The sequence below is a fragment of the Sarcophilus harrisii genome, chromosome 4 (assembly GCF_902635505.1).
Source record: "Sarcophilus harrisii chromosome 4, mSarHar1.11, whole genome shotgun sequence".
NCBI lineage: Eukaryota > Metazoa > Chordata > Mammalia > Dasyuromorphia > Dasyuridae > Sarcophilus > Sarcophilus harrisii.
Genome location: NC_045429.1, coordinates 272,346,597 through 272,374,219, shown reverse-complemented (window position 1 = coordinate 272,374,219; position 27,623 = coordinate 272,346,597). Strand labels below are relative to the sequence as shown.

The 27,623-nt window shown below is 42.0% G+C and overlaps 1 protein-coding gene across 2 annotated transcripts in view; it reads left to right on the top strand.

Annotated features, from left to right (window-relative positions):
* Nucleotides 1–27,623, top strand: part of FOXP4 (forkhead box P4) — a 99,158-nt gene that overhangs the window by 20,928 nt on the left and 50,607 nt on the right. For both annotated transcript variants that reach the window (XM_031964888.1, XM_031964889.1), the window contains exon 2: nucleotides 5,714–5,954. In XM_031964888.1, the coding sequence (XP_031820748.1) occupies nucleotides 5,730–5,954 (225 nt within the window). In that variant the 5' untranslated portion in view covers nucleotides 5,714–5,729. The remainder of the gene's footprint in view (nucleotides 1–5,713; nucleotides 5,955–27,623) is intronic.

Below are 27,623 nucleotides of genomic sequence, written 5' to 3'. Positions count from 1 at the left end.
ATGAAATGTATATTTTAGTGTTTGCGCCACTGGGCTGCAAGCCTCCTGAGGGCCAGAAACTGTTTTCGTTAAAACTTTGTCTTTCTTCCAGAGCCTAGAATAGTGTTTTGCATAGAGTGAAACCTCAATTCATATTTGTGGAGTGAGTGAGTGATGTGGGAGAGGAAGGGAAGAGGATAAAGTGAATGTACCTGGGTGAGGGGAGGTGGGAAGGAAGATGTAAAAGATATTGGGGGAGGATTTAGGTAGAATGGGGGAATTGCTCCTTTGGATCCATTAAGTCCCCACCAGAGACCTGTGAGTAAGATTTGAAGAAAAGAAGGGAGGAGAGGAGGAAAGGAAGCACAAGTGTCAAGCTGACCCCCTGTAGTTATTCCCTAATCGAGCTGGGCTCTCCCTCTTTCTGTCACGTAATGGAATTCGGGTTTTGGATTTGACTCCCCTTATTTTAGTCCTCCCTTGAGATGTTTTTGGAGGGGTTTCCTTTAACTTAACATTTTATTTCCTTTCTACCTTCTTGCTCTTTTTCTCCCTTCCTTTTCTCTGTCATTTTCTCCCTCCTTTTTCTTTCTTCTTTCCCTTTCCCTTTTCTATTCTCTTTTTTCTTTCTGTTCTCCCCTGCTGGTGACTTACTCTTCCGGTCACAGGGCTGGGTCAAGATAAACAGCCTCTGCTCCCTGCCCATCCTAACCTCCTCCCCACCCTCCTTGCTGGCTGAACCCAGTTACATCTAAACCTGCTCCTTCACAGCTTACCCAACATACCAGCCCCATTGCAACACATGGAGAAGAAAGCTGGGGGTGTGGAGTCTGGTTGTGTGAGCGTAAGGGTGTGTGTAAGATTACAGAATGTGGATGGGGGGGGGGGGTGAGTGTAAGGGTATGTGGGTGGGAGTGAGTGACTGTGTAAGGAGGTGTTCAGGTGTGTGTCTGCTAGTGCAAAGGCTCCAAGAGGGAACTGAGAACTCCACATGGGAATTAATGTCATTCATACACCCTGCGGAAATGACTTTTCAAATGCATATAATCTCAAGCATGCAAATGAGAGGCTTGCTTCACCCTGTTTAATATGAATGATCGGCCCTTGAATAGCTATTATTACACGCCACATTGCAGCAATTATGTTGTTCACTGGTTGTCTTCTGCACCCCCCCCAAAAAAAAAGGGGGGCAGAAAAGAAAACGAGCTTTAGGCATTCTTGTCTATTCCTCTTTTCCTGTGCCTTTCTCTAAACTTGTATTACCCTGCTATTTGATTAGTGACTCAGTTGCGTTTCTGTGTGTGCAAATGCATGTGTGTCTGGGGGGAAAGGGAAGCGATCCTCTTCTTAGGAGAGCAGCTCCCAGGATCTTTTATCTACATTTCTCAGATTCTGCCCACTGGTCCCTGAACCCCATCATAGATTTGAGTGTCAGGTAAAGCCAAAAAGATGGAGGCCTGTGAATTGGCTCCCTTCCTTTCCTTCACTCCCCAAGCATATTTTCATCTGGCCTGATTCTGAGTCTGGGAAGGGGGGAGTGGAAACCTCTGCAGGCTGGCCAATGGTGACCAAAGGTGGGGGTCAGCTCTCTTGGTGTGAGCTGAGCCTGTGGAGGAAGGCCACAGAAGTCCCATCAATCACACCTCAGCTGCTTGCCCTCAGGCTGACACCACCATTAAGGCTGGAGACCAAAGTGCTCAATCTCTTCCAAACCATCACCCCTACCAGGGCCAGGCCCCTGTCCCTGCTGCAGTTCCCAACCATATAGCCTCAGCCCCCCTCCCCCTGGGGTGACAGGAGGCTGGTCTGGGTTGTAGCACAATGTGAGCATGAATCCACAGGGAAATTCACAAACATAGGAGCAACAAGCACATGGACACACACACACACACACACACACACACACACAAAACTGGCAAAAATTGTTATGCATGGATCTGGTCATTTTTTCTTCCTTAGCTCCCTATTGCCAACCAAATAAAGTTCATCTGAAAGCTTTCAAGGCCTCCCATGATCTAGTGTCACCCTTCCTTTCTCCTTTTGCCACGTTTCTTATTTTTCCACATTATTCTTTCCTCCAAACTAGATCACGTACCCTTCTACTTTTATGCCCCAATGCATTTCCATATATATTGCTTCCCCACCTGTTGAACTCTTAACTATTCTTTCAAGCCCAATTCAGACCCAAAAAGCCTTCTCTGATCTCCCAGGAAATGACGTTTCCTATTGGTAATTCAAACTTTGTAACTCCTAGTACACTTATGTGAGAGAGTGAAAGGACTAAGTGACTAAAATGCTAAGTCGGGAAGATATCCTCCTGAGTTCAAATCAGACCTCAGATACTTCCTAGCTGTGTTACCCTGGGCAAGTCAATTAACCTTGTTTGCCTCAGTTTCCTCATCTGTAAAATGAATTGGAGAAGGAAATGACGAATCATTCCAGTATCTGTGCTAATAAAATCCCAAACGGGCTCACAAAGAGTCTGAAAAGACTGAAAGGACAACTTGAAACACACTTATGTATTATATTCTCAATATTACAGTTATCTGGGTATGTCCAGGATCATAGGATTTAGAGCTGGAACAGATTTTAAAGATTATCTAGTCCAACCCTCTCCCTTTACAGATGAGTAAACTGAGGCACAGGCAGAGTAAATGAATTATCTAAAGACATATGACTAGTTGGGAACAAAACTAGAACTTCTCTTCAGATCCCCTGATTCCAAATCCAGGGTGCAGGGACAATCCAATTTAACCTTTAAAAAGCATTTATTAAATGCCTACTATGGACAAGGTACAAGGCTAGATTTTAGAGCTACAAAAAAAAAAAATTGAAAATCAGTCTCTATCCTCAAGGAGTTTGCACTGTACTGGCAGGATACAATGTGTAAACAAATTAACATACAAAAATTTACTTGAGATGGGAAAGAGAATAAATAAATAATGGAATCCTGAAATTGAGTTAGAAAATGGAGCATGAGCTGACCTTTAAATGAAGTTAGGTCTTCTGAGAAATGGAGGTGAGGAGGAAGTCTATTCCAGACATGGGGGAAAGACTGTACTAAGAAAGGCATGAAACATATAACCTATATCAAACTGCTTCCCATTTTAAGTAGAGGGAAGGGGAAAGAGGTTAGAAAAAAACTAGAACTCAAAATCTTGTAAAAAATAAATGCTAAAAATTATCTTTGTATATAATTAGGCAAAAATTTTATTTTAAAAGTACAAATTTTTAAAAATTAAGTTATGAAGGAGTTGAAATGCTGAATTTGGCCTATGATAAGTAGAACAGTTCATGCTACCTTAAACCAAAGACTGGACCTTGGAGCCCATTTAGTCCAACCCCTCATTTAACCATTACAGAATCTGAAATCCAGAGAAAGTAAATTGGCCTGGACAATAGGATAAGAGCATGAAGAGGGAGGTCATGTCTTATCTAATCTTTGTAACCTATCTTTCCAAGCACCTACTATTGTATCTTGTACACAGTAAGTGCTTAATATCTATTTGTTGAGTTGAAATGTAGCACCTAGAATCATAAGATTATAAATTTATCTTTTCTAAAATTTCAATAGTATTTTATTTTCCAAATACATGTAGATAATTTTCAACATTCATTTTAAATAGCTTTTTTATTTTTCCAAAGACATGCAAAGATAGCTCTCAACATTCAATTTTGCAAAACTTGTGTTCCAAATTTTTCTCTCTCCCTCTTTTCCTCCTCCTCCCCTAGACAGCAAGCAATCCCAATCCCATATAGGTTAAAACATATGCAATTCTTCTAAATATATTTCCATATTTGTCGTGCAGTGCAAGAAAAGTCAGATCTAAAAGAAAAAAAAAAAAAAACAAGCAAACAACAACAGTGGTGAAAATACTATGCTTTGATCCACATTCAGTCTCCATAGTTCTTTCTCTGGATGCAGATGGCTCTTTCCATCACAAGTCTATTGGAATTGCTTTGATCCCCTCATTTCAACATTCATTTTTGTAAGACTTTGTGTTCCAGATTTTTCTCTCTCCCTCCCTTACTTCCCTCTCCCCAAGACAGCAAGCAAACTCTGATATAGGTTAAATATGTGTAATTCTTTTAAACTATTTTCATATTTGTCATGTTGTACAAGAAAAATCAGACTAAAAGGAAAAAAAATGACAGAAAAAACAAGAAAGTAAACAAAAAAAAAGTGGAAATACTAAATTTCAAAGATTATAGATTTAGAGATGGAAAGAATTTTAAGAATCCATCCCAGTCTCCCTAGTATAATGATGAGAAGATTGAGGCCCAAAGTGGGGCTAAAGATTATACATTAGTAAATTGGCCAAAGTCAGGGATTTTGCTTTCAAATCCATCACTCTTCATAGAATTTGATAGGAAGTTCTCCCCAGTCCTCTCATATCTCAATGACATGGGTCATTTACAAAGCCAGAAATTTGAGCCTAAGCGTTTCTAAGTCAACCCAAGAAGGGCTAGGAATTCTTCCTTTCAGGGAAGAGGGAAAAACCCTCAGACCCCAACTTTAGCAGAGACTTGAGTTAGGGGGCTGGTTGATGTGTCCTCTCAATATTTGGCTTTTCCCCTACTGTTCATTTTCCTAATATTCTATAAAGCTACCACACAAGTTTGGAAGAACAGCCTTTCATCCTTCATATCCTCCATTCCAAATCAGAGACCTTGAGGAGAGATATTATCTGACCCTTTTCCCAGAAGAAAATTGGGATTGACTAGGAGTGGGGGGTGGGGGTGGAGGGGGGGGGAAACACTTGCATGATGAGCTGGTATGGTTTGGAGGAGTACTAGGAGTAGTCCCTTCTCCCAGAGGTGCAGAGGCACCTGAGAGAGTGGTAAGGACCTTGAATTTTGGAGTCAGGGGACCTAGATTAAAATTCCAGCTTTGCTGCTAATTATATGCCTCCTCATTATCACTGGAGATGTCAGTTTCCTTACCTGTGGAATAGAATAGAGAAGGGGAAAGGGAAGGAAGGCTAGGACTCTTTTTATTAATTGTATCACTTAGTACAATATCTGACATAATAGTGGTTACTGGATGGATTGGTCAGTCTCTAAAGTCCAATTCAAGCTTTAATTCTATAATTTGGTTTCTACTCCCACCTCCAAATTAATTTCCAGGGATGGAGAAAGTCGAATTAATTTCTTCCTTTCACTCTTTCCCCTCCCCCTCTTCCCCACTTTGAACTTCCTCCTGTGAATTTTTGAGGAGAGTCAGCTGGGGACAGGGCTGGGCAGGCCTGGAATATAGCTCTTCTAAGCTCCTAAGGGCCTTATCCTAAGAACTGGAACACTATACAAGTTAATAGGTTTTTAACTAGGAGTAGGACAGGAAGGCCGTTGCTCCCTTGCCTTTTCCCGGCTCATCCCTTCTGGGACTGGGGTCTCCACAAGGCCAATGGAAGACCAGAGATAGAAGGCTAACATAATACCAGCTTCACTCTCATCGCCCCCCTCCTTCCTTGGCATGGTTTGGGGGTTGGGGGAGTTTCAGGCCAGAAAGAGGAAGCTACATGCCGGGGGACGTCTGCCTGCAGAATTTGGGGGAGGGGGCTGAATGGGGTGAGGGTGGTGCCTAAAAGCAGAGTCTAGTTGGGGCATGTGGGTATCGGGGACAGAAAACTGCCTTGGGAACGGGAGCTCGCCCTGCCGGTCCAGCTCCCGAGCCTCAGCCCCTCCTCTCTTCCCTACCCCACCTCCCCATCTCCGTCCCCATATCCTCCTCCAGGTCCCGCTAGAGCGACATGATGGTGGAATCCGCTTCGGAGACAATCAGGTCGGCCCCGTCCGGTCAGAACGGAGTCAGCAGTCTCTCCAGCCAGAGCGATGGTGGCGGTGGTGGCGCTGGAGCCGCAGGAACAGTGACAGGAGCAGGAGGCGGAGGAGGAGCGGGGAGGGATGGAGGAGCCGGCGGGGAGAGCAACGGCGAGATGAGCCCTGTGGAGCTCTTGCACTTTCAGCAGCAACAGGTAGGAGCCTCACTCACTCCCCTCCCCCCACCCCAGCTCCATCCCCCCCACGCCCACCCCTCATTCAATGCCCCCTTCCCGTTTCTGCTCCATCCGTTTGTCTCCTCGGATCCTTCAGGCTGGGGGGAGGGGAAAGAAGGAGGAGAGCTGGGCCTTACTCCCTCCCCTGGCTTAATGAGGAGGGAGCTTCTGCCCAGTGACAAACTGCCTTTCTTCCATTACCTCCGGCCTCATTTCCCCGATCGAGAAAGGGTCCAGTCTTCTAGCGCCCCTGCCAGGCATCCAGTACCGTTCAGTCACCTCGGGGCCGGGAGCTGACAGAGGCGCTGGGGCCCAGGGGGATGGGCTAAATCTAACTTCCAGGAGGCTCCTTCAGGAGGAAACTCTAGGGGGTGGGGCTTGGAGGGAGCCTGCATCCACTGGAGACTTACTGTGCTCTCAGCGGGGGACTAGAAGGACCAGAATCTGTGAACTTTCAGCATGTGAGGGAGGCAGGGTTTAAGGACCATGTAGCTCATTTGGTGGGTACTCAGTGATTGAGGCTGGCTGGGTAGGGATCTGCCGATTTTGGACTTCCAGCAAGGAATAGTGGAAAGAATTCTGGGTTCAAATCCCAGTTCTGACACTCTATGTGTAATCTTGGAGGAGTCACTTGCCTGCTCTCTGAGTCTCAGTTTTCTTATCTGCAAAATGGGGATGGAGAACTTTGGGGGGAGTTGACATCTAAGGTTCACTCCACCCCTGAATCTATGATCTTATGAGTTAAGATCCTAAATCTTTCGGGCCAGTCCTCCACCTCTTGCCACCTCAGGAGTCCAAGATGGCGTGGTCCTTGTAGCTTGGAACAGGCCTGCAGCTGCAATTCTAGTTGCAAGGTTGGGGTCGGGTAAGAGAAGATAAAAAATTTAGAGTTTCGACCTTAGAGATCCAGGATATTCCTCTCTTAGACCTTTCATTTCATCCACCTAAGGAACTCTTCAATTGAAGAAATTCTCTCTACCAGTGAAGATGGGCACATCTTCCCTAAGTGTCTCAGAGTTGTCTAGAGACCTCAGGACACAAATGACTCATCCAGCCAGTAAGTTAGTGAACAAGTACCTACCAGGTACCTCGGCACTGAGCAGTAGGAATATAAAAAGAAAGGTTAAATATAGTCCCTCTCTTCAAGAAGTTTACAGGCTAAGGGGAGGGACAACATGTAAACAACTATGTGCAAACAAGTTCTATACAGGATAAATAGGAAATAAGGAACCAGAGGGAGGGCAATTACAATTAAGAGATGTTGACAAAGAAATGGACTTGAAATCCAGTCTTAATAATTCTAAGGTCAGCTCTATCCATTGTGCCACAATACTTCTTGAGTACTTCATTTTTGATAGATCTATTTTGGGGGACCCTCTGGAACTCCTCTCTGACTACTAACCCCCCACTTTCACATCCTATTTCTCCTTCCAATTATGCCTGAACACCCTTCCCCATACACACACCCTATTTCCTATAAATAATTAAGGTCTGAACTGCCTCTGCAAGACAGTTAAAAACCACTTGACATTGCCCAAAGAGCCCAGCTGTATGTATAATGACAAGGCAGGGGCCCCAGGTCTCTCATGGGTTGGGGAAAAGATGGAGAATCATGCTTTACTTGTTTGGGGAAAACCGGCTAGGCCAGCACTCAGCCTGGGATTCTCCTTCATTTATTTGTTTTTGCTTCTTACATCTGAAGCTGCCCCTGTTAGCCTTGATGGCTTCAAGGTGAATGTGGAAATACAAATATGTGAAAAAGGAGTCACACCCCTGCCTTCCAAGGCCCACAGCTAAGGCCCCCACCTGTCTCCTCCCATTCACTCCACTGCCACCCTTACTCCCAACCTACCCCAACCCAGGACACCAATCCTACCCTTTCTGGATCACACTGCATAGATCCCAAAGGACCCTGAAAGAAAACTATAGGCTCCTAGAACCCTCCAATTTGAGCTGCAAGAGGTTTTAAAAGTCATTTACTCCACCAGTACCTTCTCAGTTTACAGATAAGGAAACTGAGACCAAGAAGGAAAAAGTAAATTGCCTAAAGTTACTCAGCTAATTTTAGCTTAAGAATTAGCATTGGAACCACATCTCCTGGCTCTCAGATCATTGTTCTGACCTGGAATGGACCTTGGAACATAAAGTATTAGACAAGAAAAGTCAGGAACAGGAAGACTTCTTCATAGGACATTGAACTTATAACTGGAAGAACACTAGAGGCCATCTAATTCAATTTCACTCATTTTGCAGATGAGGAAACTGTTACAGTGACTTACCCAGTGTCAAACATGCAGTAAGCATCAGAGGTGGGATTCAAACCCAAGATCTCTGATTCCAAGAGTCCTTATCACTATACCATGATGCCTCCTATCTTAGATTATAAAATATTAGAACATAGAACGTGGAGTATCAGCTGGATTAAATCTTAAAATCACTGGATCACAGATTTTGAGCTGGAAAAAACCTTGTAAGCTGTTTAGTTTAACTACTTCCTTTTACATATGAGAAAACTGAGGCACATGGAAGTTAGTAACTTGTTCATGGTAATAACTATTGTAGAATATAGAATTGTTAAACACAGATCATGGGATTCCCTGGGTAGGAAAAGACCTCAGAACATAGAACATTAGTATATAGAATATAAAATGTCAGAGCTGGAAGGATTCTCATAATGTTCAAATTTATAAGAAAAAAGTGCAGTCGATAACTAATGCTCCTTTTTTATTATTTTATTTTATTTTTTATAGTATTGTATTTTTCCAAATACATGCAAAGATAGCTTTTAGCATTGTTCTTTGAAAAACCTTGTGTTCCAAATTTTTCTCCCTTTTCTTCTTCCTCCCCCTTCCCTAAAACAGCAAGCAATCCAATATAGGTTAAATATGTGCAATTCTTCTAAATCTATTTCCATATTCGTCATACTGCTCAAAAAAAAAAATCAGATCAAAAGGGAAAAAGCATGAGAGAAAAAAAAAATCAAGCAAACAAACAATAACAACAAAAGATGAAAATACTATGCATTGATCCACACTGAGTCTCCATAGTTCTCTCTGAATTTGAATAGGACTTTCCATCAAAGTCTATTGGAATTGTCTTGGATCACTTCATTATAAATAAGGCTTCTTCAAGTATATAGATTCTAGACCAGTCTCTCCCACTTCCCCCATTTTACAGAGAAGGAAACTGAGGCACAGAATGGTAAAGTAAGATCATCTTGTACCACTGGAATGGATGTCAGGTGAACCTACAACTTTTGAGGACTGAAAAAATAATTTCCTTTCTTTATTGCTTGAAACAGATTAAGAGATATTTCCAAGTCCCTTTCTCTCTTTCTTTGGAGGTATAGTATCTGTTATAGTATCTGTTAGTGTATTAAAGCGTCCCTGGCAATGCTCAAAAATCCCTTGGAAAAGGAAAGGCTCCAAGAAGTATAGTGGGATCCCTTGAGTCAGAACCTCCTTTCTCCTGGGGAGCAGGAAGCAGAAACTCAACTGGTTTTCCCCGCAATGAAAGTACAAATATTCTCCACCCCACCCCAAAGATACATACTTTATATCAAAACAAAACAAAAAACAAAGCACTCCTACTCCAAAAAAAGTCCCCCAATCCGCACCCATTTTTACATTGCTAGTATATCCCCTCTAGCAAGGGTTCCTGTACCACGATCCCTCCCCCACTCCCTCCAAGAGCGTGAACAGTGCCAGGAATATTGAATGCAAGGGGAAATTATCACCTAGGGCAAAGTATTATTTTAAAACATTTATTTAGTATTTGAAGAAGTACCTCATTGCTTTGAGGAGCATAGATAGAATAAAGCATGGACACAATTATATGGATAATTTAAGTGTCTTCTCAAAATCCCCCCGCAATTGTAACCAGGGAGGGCCTGAATTACTTGGACTAACCATATTTTAAAAGGCAGACTGGGATGGTGCAAAGAGCCCTGTTGGCTGCCTAGCCAGATGAACTGAGTTCAGGTGATATTCTTGCCATCTCTTAGCCATGTCAGCTTGGGGGGGACGGCTTTCCATCTCTGAGCCTGTTTTCCTGACCTTAAAATAGGGATAATCAGACAACCTATCATGTAGTTGTATGGTAGTTGTGGGGAGAGTGAATGAGATTTTATATGTAAAATCATCTTTTAGGGAAAGTAATAAGAGAGGGAATTGACAAACCACTTCAGTATCTTTGCCAAGAAAACCCCAAATGGGGGCACTAAGAATAGGACAGGACTGAAAAGACAAAGAGCTATGTTGTAAGGTTTAGAGCTAGAAGAGACTTAACAGCCTGGGAAACTGAGGCTCAGAGAGGAGTAAAGACTTGAATGAAGTCAGTAGCAGGGTTAAAACTTGAACCCAGTTCTTTTTTATCTCTGCACCACATGGTGCCTCATTTTCTAGTGAAGTTTTCAGTTTTCCACTTCAAGACAGCTATGTATACACAGCCCATGTTTATGTGTTCTGTTTATTCCTGTTTTTGTTTTTCTTTGGATTTTTAAATGGCCCAATGCCCTAGGCAATCCTTCTGTTTCCCAAATGTGATGCACAGGGTGGGGCCCCAGCTAACCACAGCCCAGGGTGAGAGGGGGAAGGGAGTGGAATGGAGGCTGGGAGGGGAAGAAAACATTGGAATATAGATTCCATCACTCCTTTCCTTACTGGTTTTTTATTAGGGCTACTTGGGGAGCTTTAGGTCCTGAACTCTCTGGGACCCATATAACCCCTTTAGCTCATTGCCATGGAAATTGGCCAAGCAAAGGGGAGTGTGGGAAAGAAACACTAGCTGCCCCAGGGACAGGGTTCCTTCTTCCTTCTCCCACTCTTTTATATCCCTCCTCCACCACCCCTTCCCATGCTCTATGCTCTAGCATCTATGAGGAAATCCTTGGAGGCCTCTGTATTAGGCCTTTCCTTAAATAAATAAATACGTTATGTCTCTATAGAACTGAAGTTTTCACATAAGCAATCTCATTTGATTCCCTCAGATAGGCATTATTATTTCCATTTTATAGATGAAAAAACCAAGTCCTAGACATATTAAGAGACTTACTCACAGGCTTACAGCTGATTAGTGTCCAAGCCAAGACAGTCCCCAGACTCATAATCCAATATTTTTTTGAACTACATCTCTGAGCCTGCATCTCCATTAGGAAAAAGGAGGAGGAAAGTACAGTCTAATGCACTTAGTAGGTATTCATTAAATGTTTGTAGAAGAAAAGAAGCAAGGAATTTTAGTTCCCATTTTCTAATACTTCCCTCCTCCCCAAAAGATAGGAAATAACCCTTTGGAATAAACTCTTAATTAAGAGTTTATTTCCTGAGTTAAGAGTGAACATGGCACCTCACCAGATCTTCTTCTAGTCTATATCTTTTTCCCTATTTCTTATCAATTCATTCTCTTCTATCATAATTTTTCAACATAATCCTCTTGAAACATACATGCATAAATACACATACATTGAACCCTTTCTTGTACCAAAGAAAAATAGTTAAGCAAAATCAATAGACAGAACAGTCACATCTGATGCAATATGCAATGTTTTACTTCCATAGACCCCCATGTCTCTACAGACAGGCAAGATATGTTTCATTTTCTGTTTCCAGAATCAAAATTCTTTATTGCACTTAATCTGTATTCAGTTACTTTTTAGTACTTTTAAATTTACATTAGTCATTGTGTATATTATTCTCAGCATTGTACTTTCAATTCCTGAATTTTCTAAGATATTTTTATTTTTAGCTTTTTTAAGAGCAATGATATTTCTAAACATTTGTATATCACATTTTTTTTTCAAAATTCTGCCAATAATCACCTATTTTGTTTGAGTTTTTTTAACTTCACAAAGGATATGGTTACAAATATTATATATTATATGAGACCTTTCTTTTATCATTAATCTTTTAGGGATATATTCTCAATAGTCAGATCAGTATGTCAAGGAACACATTAGTGATTTTTCTCCCATAATTATAAATTATTTTTTCAAAATGGTTGGACCAACTGATAGTTCCATCAATAGTGTATTAGTGTCTATCTTCCCACAACTCCTTCAACATTATTCCAGCTAGATTTTTGTCAACTAGATGGATGATTGCCCCTCTTTCTATGTTCCTTCTCCTCTGTGCTTTATTTCACAATTCCTTACTACCTCTTAAAGTCTTTCAGTTCTTTCTGTTCTTTGTTTCTTATTTCAGTTTTTTATTGGAACATTTAGTGCCCTGGGTAAACAATTAAGTCAGCAAAGATTTGCTTATGTCAAAGTACTGTAGGGAGGTGCAAAAATGAAAAGGACATAGTCTCTGACTTCAGGAAACTTATAATCTAATGAAGGAATTCCAATGTGTAATCAAATACGTTTCAAGATAAAGTATAAGGGCAAAGGAAAGATCCATATATAAAACTATAGGAAAATTTAAAGAGGGAGATATTGATGTTAAGAGGGCAGAAAGGGAAGGAAGATCTGAAAAGGATTCATGGAGCTGCCTTGAAGGAAAGACATTCTAAAAAGCAGAGACGAGGCATCTAGCTATGGAGCCCTGACTTTCCATTTTCAGAGAGGCTAGAGGGTCCAAGACCAGATTTAGAAATAACCTATGATCCTGCCTGCCTGACTGCATTGCAGGGTATCCCAAACATAATTAATGATCTCTTCCCCCAAAAACTTCATCCACTCTCTCCTCTCATTCTATACTTTCCAGTTTTTCTTGAGAGCATCATGTCACCAGTCACCTGGATTTCCAACCTTTATTACCTTTATACTCATTATCTTCCCTTGACCTACATATACAGTTGATTACCAAATCTTGTCCTTTCTAATTGTACAGTATCTCTTGCTTCAGACCCCTGCTCTTTACTCCCACAACCACCCTTCTGATTTCAGCCCTCATCATATCTCCTCTGGACTATTTCAGTGACTTCCTAATTGAGCTCCCTCCCTCAAAGCTTTCTTCTCTCTGACGCATCCTCTATTCAGCAGCTCATGTAATGTATCTAAAGCACAGACCCGACTACATCATTCTCTCTTCTCAACAATTTTCAGAGACTCCTAAATATTATTCAGGGATTCTAGGATCAAATATAAGTTCCTCTGGAGCCCTTCACAACCTGACCCCAACCAACTTTTCCAATTAAGTGATGCATTACTCCCCTTCTAGCAGCCAAACAGGCTTTGTTGTAGTTCCTCATGTGGGACATTGTCCCCTTACCTTGGCACTGGCTGTTCCCTGTGCCTCGAATACATTCCCTCTTCACCTCTGCCTTTTGGAATCATCTTTCAAAATTCTGCTTAGGGGATACCTACAACATGAAGCCCTTCCCCCAAGGAACCACTGCCCTCTCTCCTGTCCCAGGTATTACCTTGCAGTTATTTTTGTAATCTTATTTATGTGCATATTTTCTTCCCCTTAGAATATGAGTTCTTTGAGGCTAGGCCTATTTGATTTTTGTCTTTGTGAATTCCAACACCTAGTACATAATAGGAACTTAATAAATACTTATTGATTAAATTATCATGGGGGCCCCTAAATGTCAGGCTAAGAAATCTGTCTTTTTTCTTAATTACAACTAATAGACATCCAGTAAAGGTTTTTGGGTCAGAGGCATGACCTAACCAGGCAAGCACAGGGGACTTTAGAAGGATTACTTGAACAACCTAAGGATGGATTGGATGGAAAAGAACACTGGAGTCAAAGAGACTAGTTAAAAGGCTATTACAATAATCCAGACAAGAGATGGTAAGGTCCTGAAAGGTGGGAGGCATAAGTAGAGAGGAGAGGACACAAGAGATAATAATGGATGTAGAATTGACTGCATTTGTTTGAATCCAGAGGATGAAAGAAGGGGGAGAACCAGAAAGGATGCTGGAGCATCCAGTCTGAGAGGCTGGAAAGAGCAATTAGAGGGAGCAGATTTACTGAGATGCTGTGACCAACTTTTGGACATGTGCAGTTTATAGACGCCTGAGAGACAGCCTTCCTCGTGGAGATATTCAGCAGGCAGTTGGAAGTATAGAAATGGAACTCAAGAGAGTGATTTCAACAGGAGAAGTCTAAAAGCTTGGATTGGAGGAGAGGGAAAGAAGGGAAAAGAGAGGACCTGTAGTTGTGATAAGTTGACAGATGGAAGAGATAAACAAAGAGAGTCAGCAATCAGAATGAGGCAAACAGTGCTACAGAGAGAGCCTGCTTCACCTTGGAACACGATGGGAACACCTGTTTCCATGCAGTTGGCAAACTTGTTCAAATAAAGTGAGGCAATGGAGGGAGAGAAGCCTGAACAGTCCAGAGCAGGATCTAGAAGGGAAAAATCTGGGGGAGGAGAGGCCTGAGCTTCTCCATCTAACCATATCTGTCCATAGCCTCTCTCCCTCCATCTGAGAACAACTGATAAGCCTTCCCTTACTATCCATCCTGTCTCTTGGCCCCAGTAAGGAGGAAGAGGAGGATGTCAATGTTTTTTCCACCTCTTCTACTCCCATCCTCTCACTGAAAATCTCCCTTTGCCCTTGTTAAGCAAGTATTAATGAGACTAACAGGCTCAGAGGGGCAGACAGAGCCATATTCCAGTTGTTGCCTCTGTTAGGACAGCTGGGATAACATGTGTTCAATCACTCAATCCACAATTCTTTATTCATCTACTATCATGTACCATGTACTGGGATAGGCTCTGGTGGTACACCCACAAAAGCCAGATAGTCCTTGCCATCAAGGTGCTTATATTCTACTGGGATTTATAATCTGTTCACAAAATAGGAAATTAAAGATATGTGATTGGGATTGAGGGGAGATGGGTACTAATAACTGAAGAAAAAGTCTTTGGAAGAGAGAGAGAGAGAGACAGAGAGAGATGGAAGGAGAAAGGAAGGAAAGGAGAAAGTAGTTTGTGAGGGGTTTAAAATGTTTAATTTTTTTTTAAAAAGGATCTGCCATTCGTATACAATCTATCATAATTGGGATAGAACATTTGTCAAGGTGGAGGAGGGGACAAAGCTTGAAGATGTTACAAGGGTTACAAGGAATGAGCACACACATTCCCTTCTCTCCTATTTTCCACTGTAGATTACATTGTTAATATTTTACAAAACTAAAACTCTGGTGCCATCCAAAGTGGGATATTTTACTTAGATGTGCTTTTATTTTTAAAAATATATTCAAAAAGGTTTCATTTCCTCATGAACCCTTTGCCTTGCATTTTGTGTCCTTGATGGCCACCTATCCAACTTCTAGTTCTGGTTTTACCTCAACCCTTTCCCCTTAGGCTGCTCTTGCTGTTTACCTTACCCTGATTGTACCTGTATTAACATGTTTGCTGTACTGCTATATATTCTGAGGAGATCAGGGGACTTACCAGGGATTTGCTGTAGGCTTTTAGACTCACTGAAGGTAACCTTGGTAGGAAGAGCCCCTTCAGTCCTCCAAGGCAACCCCCTGCCTCTTCACAGAGAGGAAGGACTGTAACTATTTGGTGGCCAGGTTTACTTTTCCAGAGCTCTTGAGTTACAGACTAATAATGGCTAAAATGTATAGAGCTTTGATAAAGTTTGCAAACGTATGTCATCTAATTTTATTTAGATCATTGGATCCTCACCACAGCCCCGTGAAGTTGGGGCTATTATAAAGCCCATTTTTAATTTTTATTTTCCTTTTTTGTTGAGGCGATTGGGGTTAAATGACTTGCCCAGGGTCATACATCTGGGAAGCGATAAGTATCTAAGGTTGGATTGGAACTCAGATCCTCCTGACTTCAGGGCCGGTGCTGAGGGCCATTTTTTTAGACAAAGAAACAGACTGAAGAAAGATAAATGAGTTGTAGTCTGAGGTGGAATTCAGGCTTGTACCTTGTCCATCCCAACACCAGCCCTCTATCTAGTACGCCGTTCAGTAGTTGTCTAGTCCAGTCCCTTCACTGAGCCAAAGAGGGAACTTGGAGGGGGCCCAAGGGCCGGCCTGTAGCCCTCAGATGCCTTTCCTGCTCCACCTGAGTTAGTGACATCCTCTCCCTCTGATGTCTGCTCCTGCTCTCCAATGCCCCTTCCCGGGTCCTGGCCGGCACCTTGTGCCTGCGGGGGACTGTATGCTCCATGGAGGCAGGGAGCAGACCCCAGCCCAGGCCTGGGCACTTAAGGATCTCCTTGCCTCCTGACAGGGGGAGGAGTGAGGGGCAAGGCAGCCTAAGCCAGCTCTGGGAAGCTTGGGAAGGGGGAGGGGCCCAGCATCCCCACTACCCCCGGGAGATGGGGGAGGGAGAGGATGCTGGGCTCTGTGGGGCTTGGGGAGTGAAGGAGCCTGGGGAGGGGGTGGAGCCTGCCTGGGGGGAGGGGGGCCGGCTGAGCCGGCCGGCGGCCAGGCTGAAAAGCGTCCTGGGGCCCCTCTAGCGTGCACTCCCATTGTCCCCGGGGTCACTTGGGGTGAAAGGTCAGGTAGGGTCATGGGAGGGTTGCCTAGCGTCTGGGAACTCCCACTGAAGTTGCTGTGGCAACTGGGGCCAGCTCCTGCCCGTTCACATCCTGTGACGAGATTCAAAGGGGCCGGGGGTCCCTTGCACATTAATGAGCTTTTAACTCTCCCTGCCTCGAAACTAGTTGGGGAGTGGGGGATGGAGAGGAGTTGGGGGAGGAGAAAAAGAAAAATGGAGCTGGGTTGGGGGGAATGGAGGGGGGAAAGGAGGATGTTGTACTTTTCTATCCTTTCTGGTTTGCCTCTCTCCAATGCCCACTTGGGGATGAGGGCATTAAAAATGTCCATCCTTTAAAACTGCTTCCCTGAAACCTTTCCCAATCAAACCACCCTCAGTTTCCTCATCTATAAAATGGGCTTAATGGTTTCTAAGGTCTCCCCAGACCTTTTTTGGTCAAGTCACTTACCCTCTCTGGGCCACAATTTCCTCATATCTGCAAAATGGGGAGAGGAGGAGTGGTTTGCCTTAATGGCCTGGGAAGTCTCTGCAAACCTCCCCTCTTGGAGGTCTTGGTTTCCTCATCTATAAAACGAGAAGGTTGGACTCCTATGTCCCCGGCAGCGCCAGATTTGGGGAGATTTCCTTTCTTTAGTAGCTGAAGACCTTCCCTCTGACCTACCTCCCACGGAGCGTAGCCTGGTCCCTCTGACAGAATCAGAATCTTAAGAGATCTCAGAGACATTTAATATCATTCAGTGAAGTCATCATGTTCGGATTTTAGCCCCTTGTAATCTTCTCAGAATTTAGTCCCCATGTTCCCCACATACAGAAGGAACCTCATCAGTTTTTGTTGAATTAAGTTGACAGCAGTAGAGCCCTCTCCTTACTTTTCACTCTCAATCCTTCATTAGTTTTAGGCATTCTTCAAACGGTTTTTTCTTCTCTGAACAAAGTGCTAACATAGCATCCCTTTCCTCATCTCCGCCCTGACTTTCCAAAGGTCACTTCCTCTGTCTTTATCCTACACTCCATATTCCTGATCCTCAGCCTCGGAGAACTGAAGCAGGCTTTGAAGAGCTGGAGAAATCTGGAGAGAGCTGGAGGAGCCTTGGAGGAATTAGGCTACTCTAATCCACCCCTGCTCCCCAATCCCTTCCAGCCACAAAACCTGGGAGGTGCCTGGGGGTAAGGGTGGGGAGGAGATTTGGAAAGCAACCTAGCTCTCACTCCTCACGTTGAAGAGCTGCTCACACCCTCTCTCTGCCATGGTCCCTCTGTTTCTGGGCATGAGTGGGGGGGGGGGGGGGGGGGGGGAAGGGGGGGGGGGGGGGAGAGAAGAAGCAGTGCTGAAGGTTGAAGAAAATGTGAGAGGGAAGAAAGGGATGAAATATGTGTTTATGGGTTTGTTTGGTTTTTTTTGGCGGGGGGGGGGGGGGGGAGGCTTACTTTCCCACCTTCTTTCCTTTCGACTTACGTTGGTTACTTACCTTTCTCAACAAGGGAATTAGAGGGAAGGGAATAAGTATTTATATAGAGCAAATCTTCTTAAACTCCTCAAACTGAAACTGAAATTATGATCTATCATTAGTAAACGTTTGATTTGTATACTTATTTTACATACTTATATACCCAGAGTCACATAAACATTTCTTGGGCAAAAAGGGATCGAGTGGAAAAAGTTTTAAAAGCCCTGAAATGGAGCCTACTATGTGCCAGACACCATTCGAAGCACTTTTTACAAATATTATTTCATTTAATCAATAAAAAGGGAACATTTCTAATCAGAGACAGCTGCATTATATAGTAAGAGGCAAGGGAATAAGAAGAGAGGGGACTAGGGGGTTTGATTTCATGGCCAATAAGGAGAGATCTATCTAGGATATCTGCCTGGAAAAGCTCTGACCTCTTTTTTGCTATGTTTTGGAAATATTAGTCTCTTTTTATCCCTTCTCTTCCCTCCACCTTGAACCCACTTCCATCCTCATCTTCATAATGAGACAAAATAGAACAGAGGGCCCAAAGGAATAAAGGGGATGGAGCTTGTACTCCATTTGGGGGAGTTGAGGATCTTTTGTAATTTATCAAATTTCTCTGACCATGTATACTTATTGTGTATCTAATTTATATTTTAATATATTTAACATCTACTGGTCATCCTGCCATCTAGGGGAGGGGGTGGGGGGTAAGAGGTGAAAAATTGGAACAAGAGGTTTGGCAATTGTTAATGCTGTAAAGTTACCCATGCATATATCCTGTAAATAAAAAGCTATTAAAAACAAAAACAAAAACAAAAAAAAACAAATTTCTCTGACCAATCCAACCTTTCAAGAAGATCATGGGCCATTCGTTATAATAATAATAGATTTGGAGCTGGAAAGGAGTCTTTTTAGCCTAATCTTTTTTATTGAATAGTAAGAAGACAGGTCTGTAGAGGTAAAGTGACTTATGTATGTAAGAATGTAAGAGTGAACGTTGACAAATTGAAGTGACATGGTTCTCCTTTGGGAACCCAGCTTCCAACAGACTTCTTGGATGCTCCAAAAATAAGTCTAATTTCTTAAATCTTCATTTCTCTCTCTCAGTGCAGTCAAGACTCACCAGATCTCCCACCCTAGTTCTTGGAAGTATCTCAGAAAGCCCACCTACATTCCCTTCTCAGAGGGCAGCAGACACAGAGGTAGTAAGGGCTCCTTGCATAATTCTCTCTGGCCTTTACATTAGGGGGAAATGGCCTAGGCAAGACATTTGTAGAAGAAAAGGGAGCTAGGATCGTTGGTAGAAGGGGAGAGGGAACTGAAGAAGAAAAAGGGAGGCCTTTCAGAAAGGGCTTTCATAGGATTGAGTTTCTTTTTTCTACATTTTGATTGCCAAGTAGGTCATTTATTAATTCAGAGATCATAAGATCATAGATTTGGAGCTGATCCAGAGATAGAGAATTGGAAAAGGGATTTTCCCCAAACTAGAATTATCCCTACCCTCATGCTTCCTCTCCTTCCCCCAACCTGTTTCTGGGGAAAATTCATTCCAAACTAGCTAAGGATATCTGTGCTTGTATGTTTCATTGGTATGTGTGCGTGCTCATATTTGTATCTGTCTCCCTGTTAGGAGTAGTGTACCTCAGTATTCTGTGGAGTGTGTGTGTGTATGTGTATGTATGTTTCTGGTTTTTATCTTAATAGTTCTAATTCGGGAATGTGCCGATGTCATTTTTACGAGGTTGGTGTAAAAATAATTTACAGCCTTTTCCAAAAAGCTTTTTTTCTAAGGGAAAAAGGTGTAGAATCACTTACGGGATTTTATGGTTCTCCCTCCTCCCCAGCTCCTTTCCTTCATCCCCCCCTTCACTGTTTAATATCATTTTTATGTCTCTCCCTCTCTCTCTCTCTTTTTCTTTCTCTATCTCATTCTCCTTTGCTGGAGGACAAAGCCTGATTTAAAATTTGGATCTCTTCCAAGTCAGTCTCTTTCCAATAGTTTGGGGCCCAGTGACCTCTGCCCCTGCTCCCTCCCAAGGTCAGGTGCTCTTCCCCACATGCTTGCCCATGACCTTCTTGTATCAGCAGGTGACCCTCCGGGTGAAAGAGAAGGGGTTCCTTGGGCTGTTTACTTCAGGCTGTTTTGTTAGGCATCTGCCACGTTCCACCCTAATGGCTGGGCTTTCACATTAGCACAGATTCACAAAACAACTTTAGAGCCAATATATTGCCATAGAATCTCAGAACTGGAAGAGACCAGTCCTCTAGGCCGATCCCCTCCTTAACCTTACTCAGGCTCTACTTGAAGACCTCCCAGGGAAAGGGGATTAAGAACTTCTGTGTGGTGGGGGTGGATGGGAGGGTTGAGGGGATCTTTTTTTCCCCTTTTTCTTTTTTGGACCTGATTTCATCTATATGATAAGCTCTAGGAGAGAAACATCCTCTATTTGTCTGTCGCTTTTTAGGAATTTATAATCTTAGAGACCTGCCTGGGGCTTTCCAGGGTCATCCTTATGTGTCAGAAGTGAGACTTGAACCTAGGTTTTCTGATTCAGAGACCTGTTCTCTCTATTCACTATCCCATGGTGATTCTTTTCTTGAAATTTTCTAGAAGTCATATTTGTTCTAGAATTTTAACTGGATCATGTATAGAAATATATATATATAAATTATATATATGCAAATAGAAATAAATAAATGTATGTTTATTATTTTTAATTCTAAAAACTCATGTTTTATTGAAGCTTTATTATTTCCCACACAAAGAAACTTCCATTGTAATCAGGGAAAGACAGATTCTTTTTAAAACAAATTAATTATTTTAACATTTTATTTATTTTTTAAAATTAGAAATAAACACCACCATTGGGCATATTTGCCATGATGAGCTCTCCTTTACATAGAACTTTAAACTCTTGCATTACAGTTACAATTATTATAAACATCTTTCCTTCCATATTAAGTTATAAACTCCTTGAAAACAAGGTCAAAGGATCACAGAACACCTGGACTGGTAAGAGGCCTTAAAGATTATCCCGTTGAGGGGCAGCTAGGTAGTGCAGTGGATAGAGCACCAGCCCTGAAGTCAGGAGGACCTGAGTTCAAATCTAGCCTCAAACAATTAACACTTACTAGCTGTGTAACTTTGGCCAAGTCACTTAACCCAATTGCTTCAGCCAAAAAAAAAAAAAAAATTATCCAGTTAAGCCCTTAGTGGTGGTTTTTATTCATTCATTCATTTATTTTAAATTTTAAACTCAAACATTAATAAAAATCAAAAAACCAAAACAACACAAAACGAGAACTCCTTTAGGAAGGAAATGATTTAGCCAATGACATATAACTATAAAGTTAGAGTTGAGACATGAATTTGGGCTATTTTGTCCCAGAGCCACCCCACCCTGCCTATGGTGCCTTGCATGTGTGTGACAAATATTTGTCAAATTGGATTGAATTAGAGTTGAAGTTCCTGCAGCAGAATGGCTTTCTAATGCACGTGTAGGCAGAGGGAGAAGATGTGAGGGTGGTCAAAATGTCATATTCAGCCTGGGAGCTGAACCATCACTGGAGAATATCTTTTCCAGGATCTCCTAAATTCGACTAATTAATTGCTTGAGTAATGGGGGGATAGGAATGTGGGGATGGAAGGAACCCAGTCTTGATTTTCCTAAACCAGGTAATTAAAAAATAAAAGTTTTAACTTTATTCTGTGTGTTAACACATACATACTCTGTCTCTGTCTCTCTCTCTCTCTCTGTCTCTCTCTGTCTGTCTCTCTCTCTGTCTCTCTCTGTCTCTCTCTCTCTCTCTCTCTCTCTCTGTCTCTGTCTCTGTCTCTCTGTCTCTCTCTTTCTCCTCTTCCCTTCCTCCCTCCCTCCTTCCCTCCTTCCCTCCATTCTTCCCCCCAAAATCCCAACTAAACCTGCCAGATTCCTCATTCAGGGCTTAGTACAGTGCTTAACATATAGTAGCTTCTCAATAAATGTTTAGTGACTATCTTCAGAAATCAAATCAACTCCTGTTTCTTGAGTGCCTGCTGTGTAATCAAGGCATGGAGGCTATACTTTTCTTCCTGAAAATCCCAATTTGGAGATTTTTGAAGTTGAAGTTTGTTATTTTTATTTCTGTATCTTTCCATTATCTGTCCTAGAAAGCTAAAATAGTAAAGATTAGATTTTTTATGTATCAACTTACAGGTTACAAAATGTTTTCTTGATATGCATTATTGGGTCCTCACAAAAAAAGTCGTAAGATGGGAAGGAAACTGAAGTCAAAGAGGAGCTGAATTTGCCATGGCCCTTACAGATAGCAATGTGTGATTCAATGGAAACAGCATCGAGGGCCTGAGTTCAAATCCTTGTCTCTGGTGTAACTACCTGGGTGATGCTGGGATTGCAGCTTCCCTCTCCTGGGCCCCAATTTTCTTATCTGTAAAACAAGAGGATTGAGCTGAATGGACTTAGATCCCTCCCAGATCTAGATCAATTGTCTTCTGATTCTAAGTGTAGGAGTTTGGAAATGGGCCAGCGATAGGGTAGAAAAAAGAAGCAAAGAAACAAAAAAGAAAGAAAGAAAAGAAAAGCTTGTTTCTATTCTTTCCCCTGACTCCATTCCTTACGACAGAACTTAGAAGTTTCCTGGTCAGGTAGGAGCATGATGAAAAGACCACTGACTGAGGTTTTTCTCCAAGCTGCTTTGACCTGGGAGAAGAAAGAATCAAAGATTTGGGCTGACCTTTGATAGGCAGCAGAGTACCAGGGGTAGAGCAAGAAGGCCTGGTTCAAAATCTGATGTTACCATTTACTTATGGTGTGACCCTCTCTAAATAATATAATCTTTTTGAGCCTCAGTTTCTTCATCTACATAATGGTGATACTAATAGCACTGCCTCACAAAGTTGTTTTTTTAATCAGCTCCCCATCTAAGATTACTCACCAATGTGGGGCTAAAAGGAGACATTTCAGGGGTCTAAGATGATAGTCCCAAAGCCTCTAAGATTCTCAAATTTTAGGACATAACTCTAGATCTCCTTGTATCTAGTGCAGATGTAAGAAGTTGGACCAGGTGAAAGGAAGGGAAAAAGATGGAGCATGGCCTAACCTGATTTGGGATCTCTCTTGGCCCCATCAATTTATCTAGCCTAATAAATGTGGGCAAAGTGCTTTAAAACCTTTAAGCATTACATAAATGTCGGTTCTTGTTATTACTGTTGGAAAAGAATTGGGGGAGGGGGAACTAGCCCTATTTCTTGCTCGGTTTGTGGTTTTTAATTTTTTTTTTTTTGGTCAGAAAAGGTCTCAGGAGCTTTCTGTCATCATCACATACATCCCAAGCCTTGCTTCCCCTCCCACTTTCCCTCAGGCCTGATGCCATCCGTTATAAACCATTTGTTCCTAATTGTGGAGATCCTTGCTAATGACTCCTGAACAGGGTGGAGGGAAGGAGGAGGAGTTGGGTTTCATTAGTGGGGACTGGGGTTTCTGGGCTTTTTGAAGGGGGAATGGGGAAGCAGAGGGAGATTGGTTCTTAATAATTTAAAAAAAAAAAAAAAAAAAAAAAAAGAGCAAAACCTTCTGTTTGGTGCTATGATAATGACCAAGTCCTTCCCAGGGAAGCACGAACACACACACAGATGTCATAGAGAAAAACAAAAAAACCTTTTAGTTATAGGCTTAAGTTCTGACTTTCTTACAATGTACTACCCTGCACAAATAACTTGCCCTCCCTGGGCCTCAGTTTCTTAATTTATAAAATGAGAGAGTTGAATTACATATGATCTCTAAGGTCCCTTTGAGGGGGACCTTAATTAAATACTGTCATCCTAAGACTTAGGATGGTTGATTTTCAGAGTCATAATTAGGAATTCTGGCACTCAGGGCAAATTCAGTTGTAGGGGGAGGGGAAAGCCAAAGGAAAGTCCCTTTGAGGGTGGGTGGTACATCTCTCAGAGAAGCCAGCCCCAGCCTCACAGGCATTATGACAACCTTGGTAAAGAAGTTGTGGAGATGAGGAAAAGATAACAGAGGAGTGGGATTCTTAGATGTAGTTCTCTGCGTCTCAGGACCAGTGGAAGGCCATCTGGGTACAATGGTACAGAGAATAAACCTTGCGGAAGAAGTATGTTCCTCTCTCACATGCATATCCCCCTAAAGAATGTCTCAGTCTCCCATTTTTTACCTTATTTCTAAAAATGAGAAGGTAGAAAAGTAAGATTTCCCAAACTAAATCATGTATATATTTATCCCCACCCTATGTCTACCGTATAAACTTGCCCTTATCTTAGTATTTTCCTAGATAACTCCCTTTCAGAGGTAAATTAAGTCTAGCCTTCACCTTCAGGGGTTGAGATTCGGCCAGTTTTGCAAGGGATTTCCCTAACTACCAAGGAATGTAGATCTCCAATGACCTCCCTCAGAGATTCTTCATCCCATTCCAAGATATTTGCCCCTGATCTCTTTCTCCTAATGTCTGCCCTGTCTTAATGACACACACATTGTTGACAGAGAAATGTAAGTAGAGAAGGGGGATTGACAGCTATCATGCTCAAGACTTGACTAACATGTAAATCATTTGCATAAGTTATACATGTGTCTATACTTGCCCCCTGTATTCAACCTAAACAAAATTCAATTTGACAACTATCCCTTGTTGGGCTCTGTTCCCAAAGCACAGTTGTATCCATGGGCAGATCAAAAATATTTTTATATATACGTATAGATCCTGGCCTGAAAGAATTTTTAACCTGGTTAGGATAATTAGGGAGAGAGATAGGTAGGGCCTAACAGGAAGAAGCACTCCGGGTTTTTTCCCCATCCTTTACAAGATGACTCAATGATTTTATCCAGAGGACTAGAAGAGAGCAGAAATGTATAAATGTGATTGCGTTTCTTCATATGCAAATCAAACAATGTTAGAATTGGAAGAGACTTCAGATATCATCTAGTCTACCCCCTCATTTTATTTTAATTTTTGAAATGTTTTATTAATGCTTTTTATTTTCTACACCCTTATGACTTCCCAATAACCAGCCCACTCCTGCCACAGAACCCAGCCCTGTAACAACGAAGGAAAAAAGATTAAGCCAAGAAACAGAAAAGCAGTCTAAAGATGAGGTGGCCCTGGAAGACATGGGAATAATGGACTGGTCTGGTGGGGAGAAAGGGTAGGACAAGAGTCTGAGACAAGAGGCCTTTTGAGACTGCACTCACCAGTTTATTTAATTCTCCATACCTGTAATCTATCACTTCTACTCAGGAAGGGAAGGGAAGCATTTATTAGGCACCTACTATATACCAGACCATGTATTTGTGCAAATGCTTAGCAAATATTATTTTTTTTTGATCCTTAATCTCTTGATTCTTTCATAATTGGAGCCAAAATTGATTCTAAATTCCGACATCTTTTATTTTGTAGCAATTATATAATGTTATTGTCTCCTTGTTTTGCTTCCTTCTCACTTTATCACATTTTAGGCTCCAAATATATTGCATAATCTCTAGGCTATTAAACTTAGAATCAGCAGGAACTTGAATCAGATTCTTTCTGAAATACTAATTGTGTGATCCTGAACACTTAATTATTATATTCCTCAGTCTTCTAATCTGTAAAATGAGAGGACCTTCAAGACCTAAAACCCCTCCCAGCTCTAAACCTATGACCTATGATCTTTTGTGTTCCTAAATTCTTTGTATTTGTTAGTTCTTAGCCCATAATCAAATAGTTACAAACACAGAGATATAGAGATATCCATGTCTAAATCTTTATCTATAGCTCTCAGCTTGTTCAGTTTTTTTTTTTTTGTTTTGTTTTGTTTTGTTTTTGTTTCCAGTTGGTTTTTCTGCTGCCATGAATATGCTTATATAAATATTTTGGTTTTAAAAAAAAAAAAAAAGGCCAGTTCTTTTTTTTCCTTGATCACTTGTAGATGTATGCCCTGTTGAGGATCAATACTGACCCAGTATAAGTATGGACAGTTTAGTAATTTTTCTCATAAAATTCCAAATTGTTGTTTAGAATGCCAACCCTTTTTTTAAAGGTGAGAAAATAGAATTACTTGCAAGACTTACTCAGAATTGAACCACAGATCAGTGGCAGTACTGGTATTAGAACCACTCTCTCCAGTGCTCTATCCATTATGTCAGTGCCATGAAAATAATAAGGTGCTATTCAGTGATTTCATGGAGCTTTGTTGGATCATACAATTTATATTTATACCTTAGACATCATAGAATCCAACCCTCTCATTTTAGAGATGAGTCACTGAATCACAGAGAGTTAAAATAAATGACTTATCCAAGAAGTCAACAAAGGTTAAATGTCGTCTCTAAGGTCATTTAGATAATAAGAAATAGAGCCAAGATTTAGTGATTGCTAGCAGTTAACTTTACCTGTTCTGTGAATTTAGGCTACTCTGGGCCAGCAGGCCCACAAGTCAAAGATTTTAGGGAGTAACAGTAACTATTTAAATCTGCTTCTTCAGGAGAAAGGGAAGAAAGGACTCATGTATGTAGTGATAGGAGTGGAGAGGTCAGAAACATTATTTTAGGCAGTTTTATGTGTGATATTCCCATGTTTTAAAATAAGAAAATAACCAGGTCATTTACTCCTCCCATCTCTAGGATAACTGATCTTATTTATCCTTTGTCCAGCTCTAGTCACATGGCTTCTAAGATCTTCAAGCTCCAGGGTCCTTTGTCCCTAGAGGAGACAGCATCTAGAGGAATTGAGGACAGGTGGAAGGAAAAGAAAGTCAGAAGAGGAACAGAGCTGGGCCTACCCTGATGAGGGATCATTCTTAGCCCTATCTACTCATCTGAGTCTACAAAAAAAAGTCAGGGAAAGCAACAGAAGCCCAGGATGAATAGAGTGGCACTGGAGGTCCAAGGGTTGAAAATAGGGGGAGGGGGAATGGAGGGCTGTCACAGGGAGGTCCCCATATGAGATTGTAAGGCCGTGTCATTTTTTTCCTGTAAATCTTGTAATTTCATGCTCCAGAGGACAACAAAGTGAGAGAGTCAGCGGGGAGTGAATCAAACTCCCCCGACCCCCCTCTGCCCCAAGAGACTGAGAAGGGTGGTTCAGCCACTTCCAGCCTCTATTTCACCTTTCCTTTCCTGTCTCCCCAACTTCTCTGAAATTCAGCAACTAAGTTCTCTTCTTTTTAAACCCCATTCCCCACCCCCATTCCAAGCAGTCCTTCTCTCTCAGGTTCCTGCCCAATCCTCTCCCCTTCCCCCAGATCAGTCCATTATCCTCATGTTTTCTGCTGGCCACTTCCCCTTGGGCTGATTTGCCACTCCTTGGCTCCTGGCCTCTATATCCCAAGCCCTTTTCAATCCTCCTGGGCAAACAAAGAACTCTTTGTCCAATTACTATCAAACCTTGAAATGATGAGTGGAGAAAGATGGCGCCCTCACCATCTTCACCCTGAATGGAATTACTAGCTGGTCCCCTTACTTCAAGCTTTTCCATCAACAGTTCCTGGTTTCTGGCTGCTCCGGACCTTGCCACCTCTTCTTAGAATCTTCCAACTTGGATAGGTGGGATTTCCAGTTTCAGGAGGCAATCTTGCACCCTACCTTCAGACTCTGATAAACTCCTTGGAAAAGGTAGATCAACGGTATAGAGGTAGAATTCAATTCAATTCAATTCAACATTTTTGAAGTCCTAGTTCTGCAAAGCACTACAGATCCTTAAAGAAATGGCAGACAATTTAGAGATTCTTTCTTCTCACATTTTTTTGTTCTGTTTGTTTCATGGACTCCTTTGTCAGAAT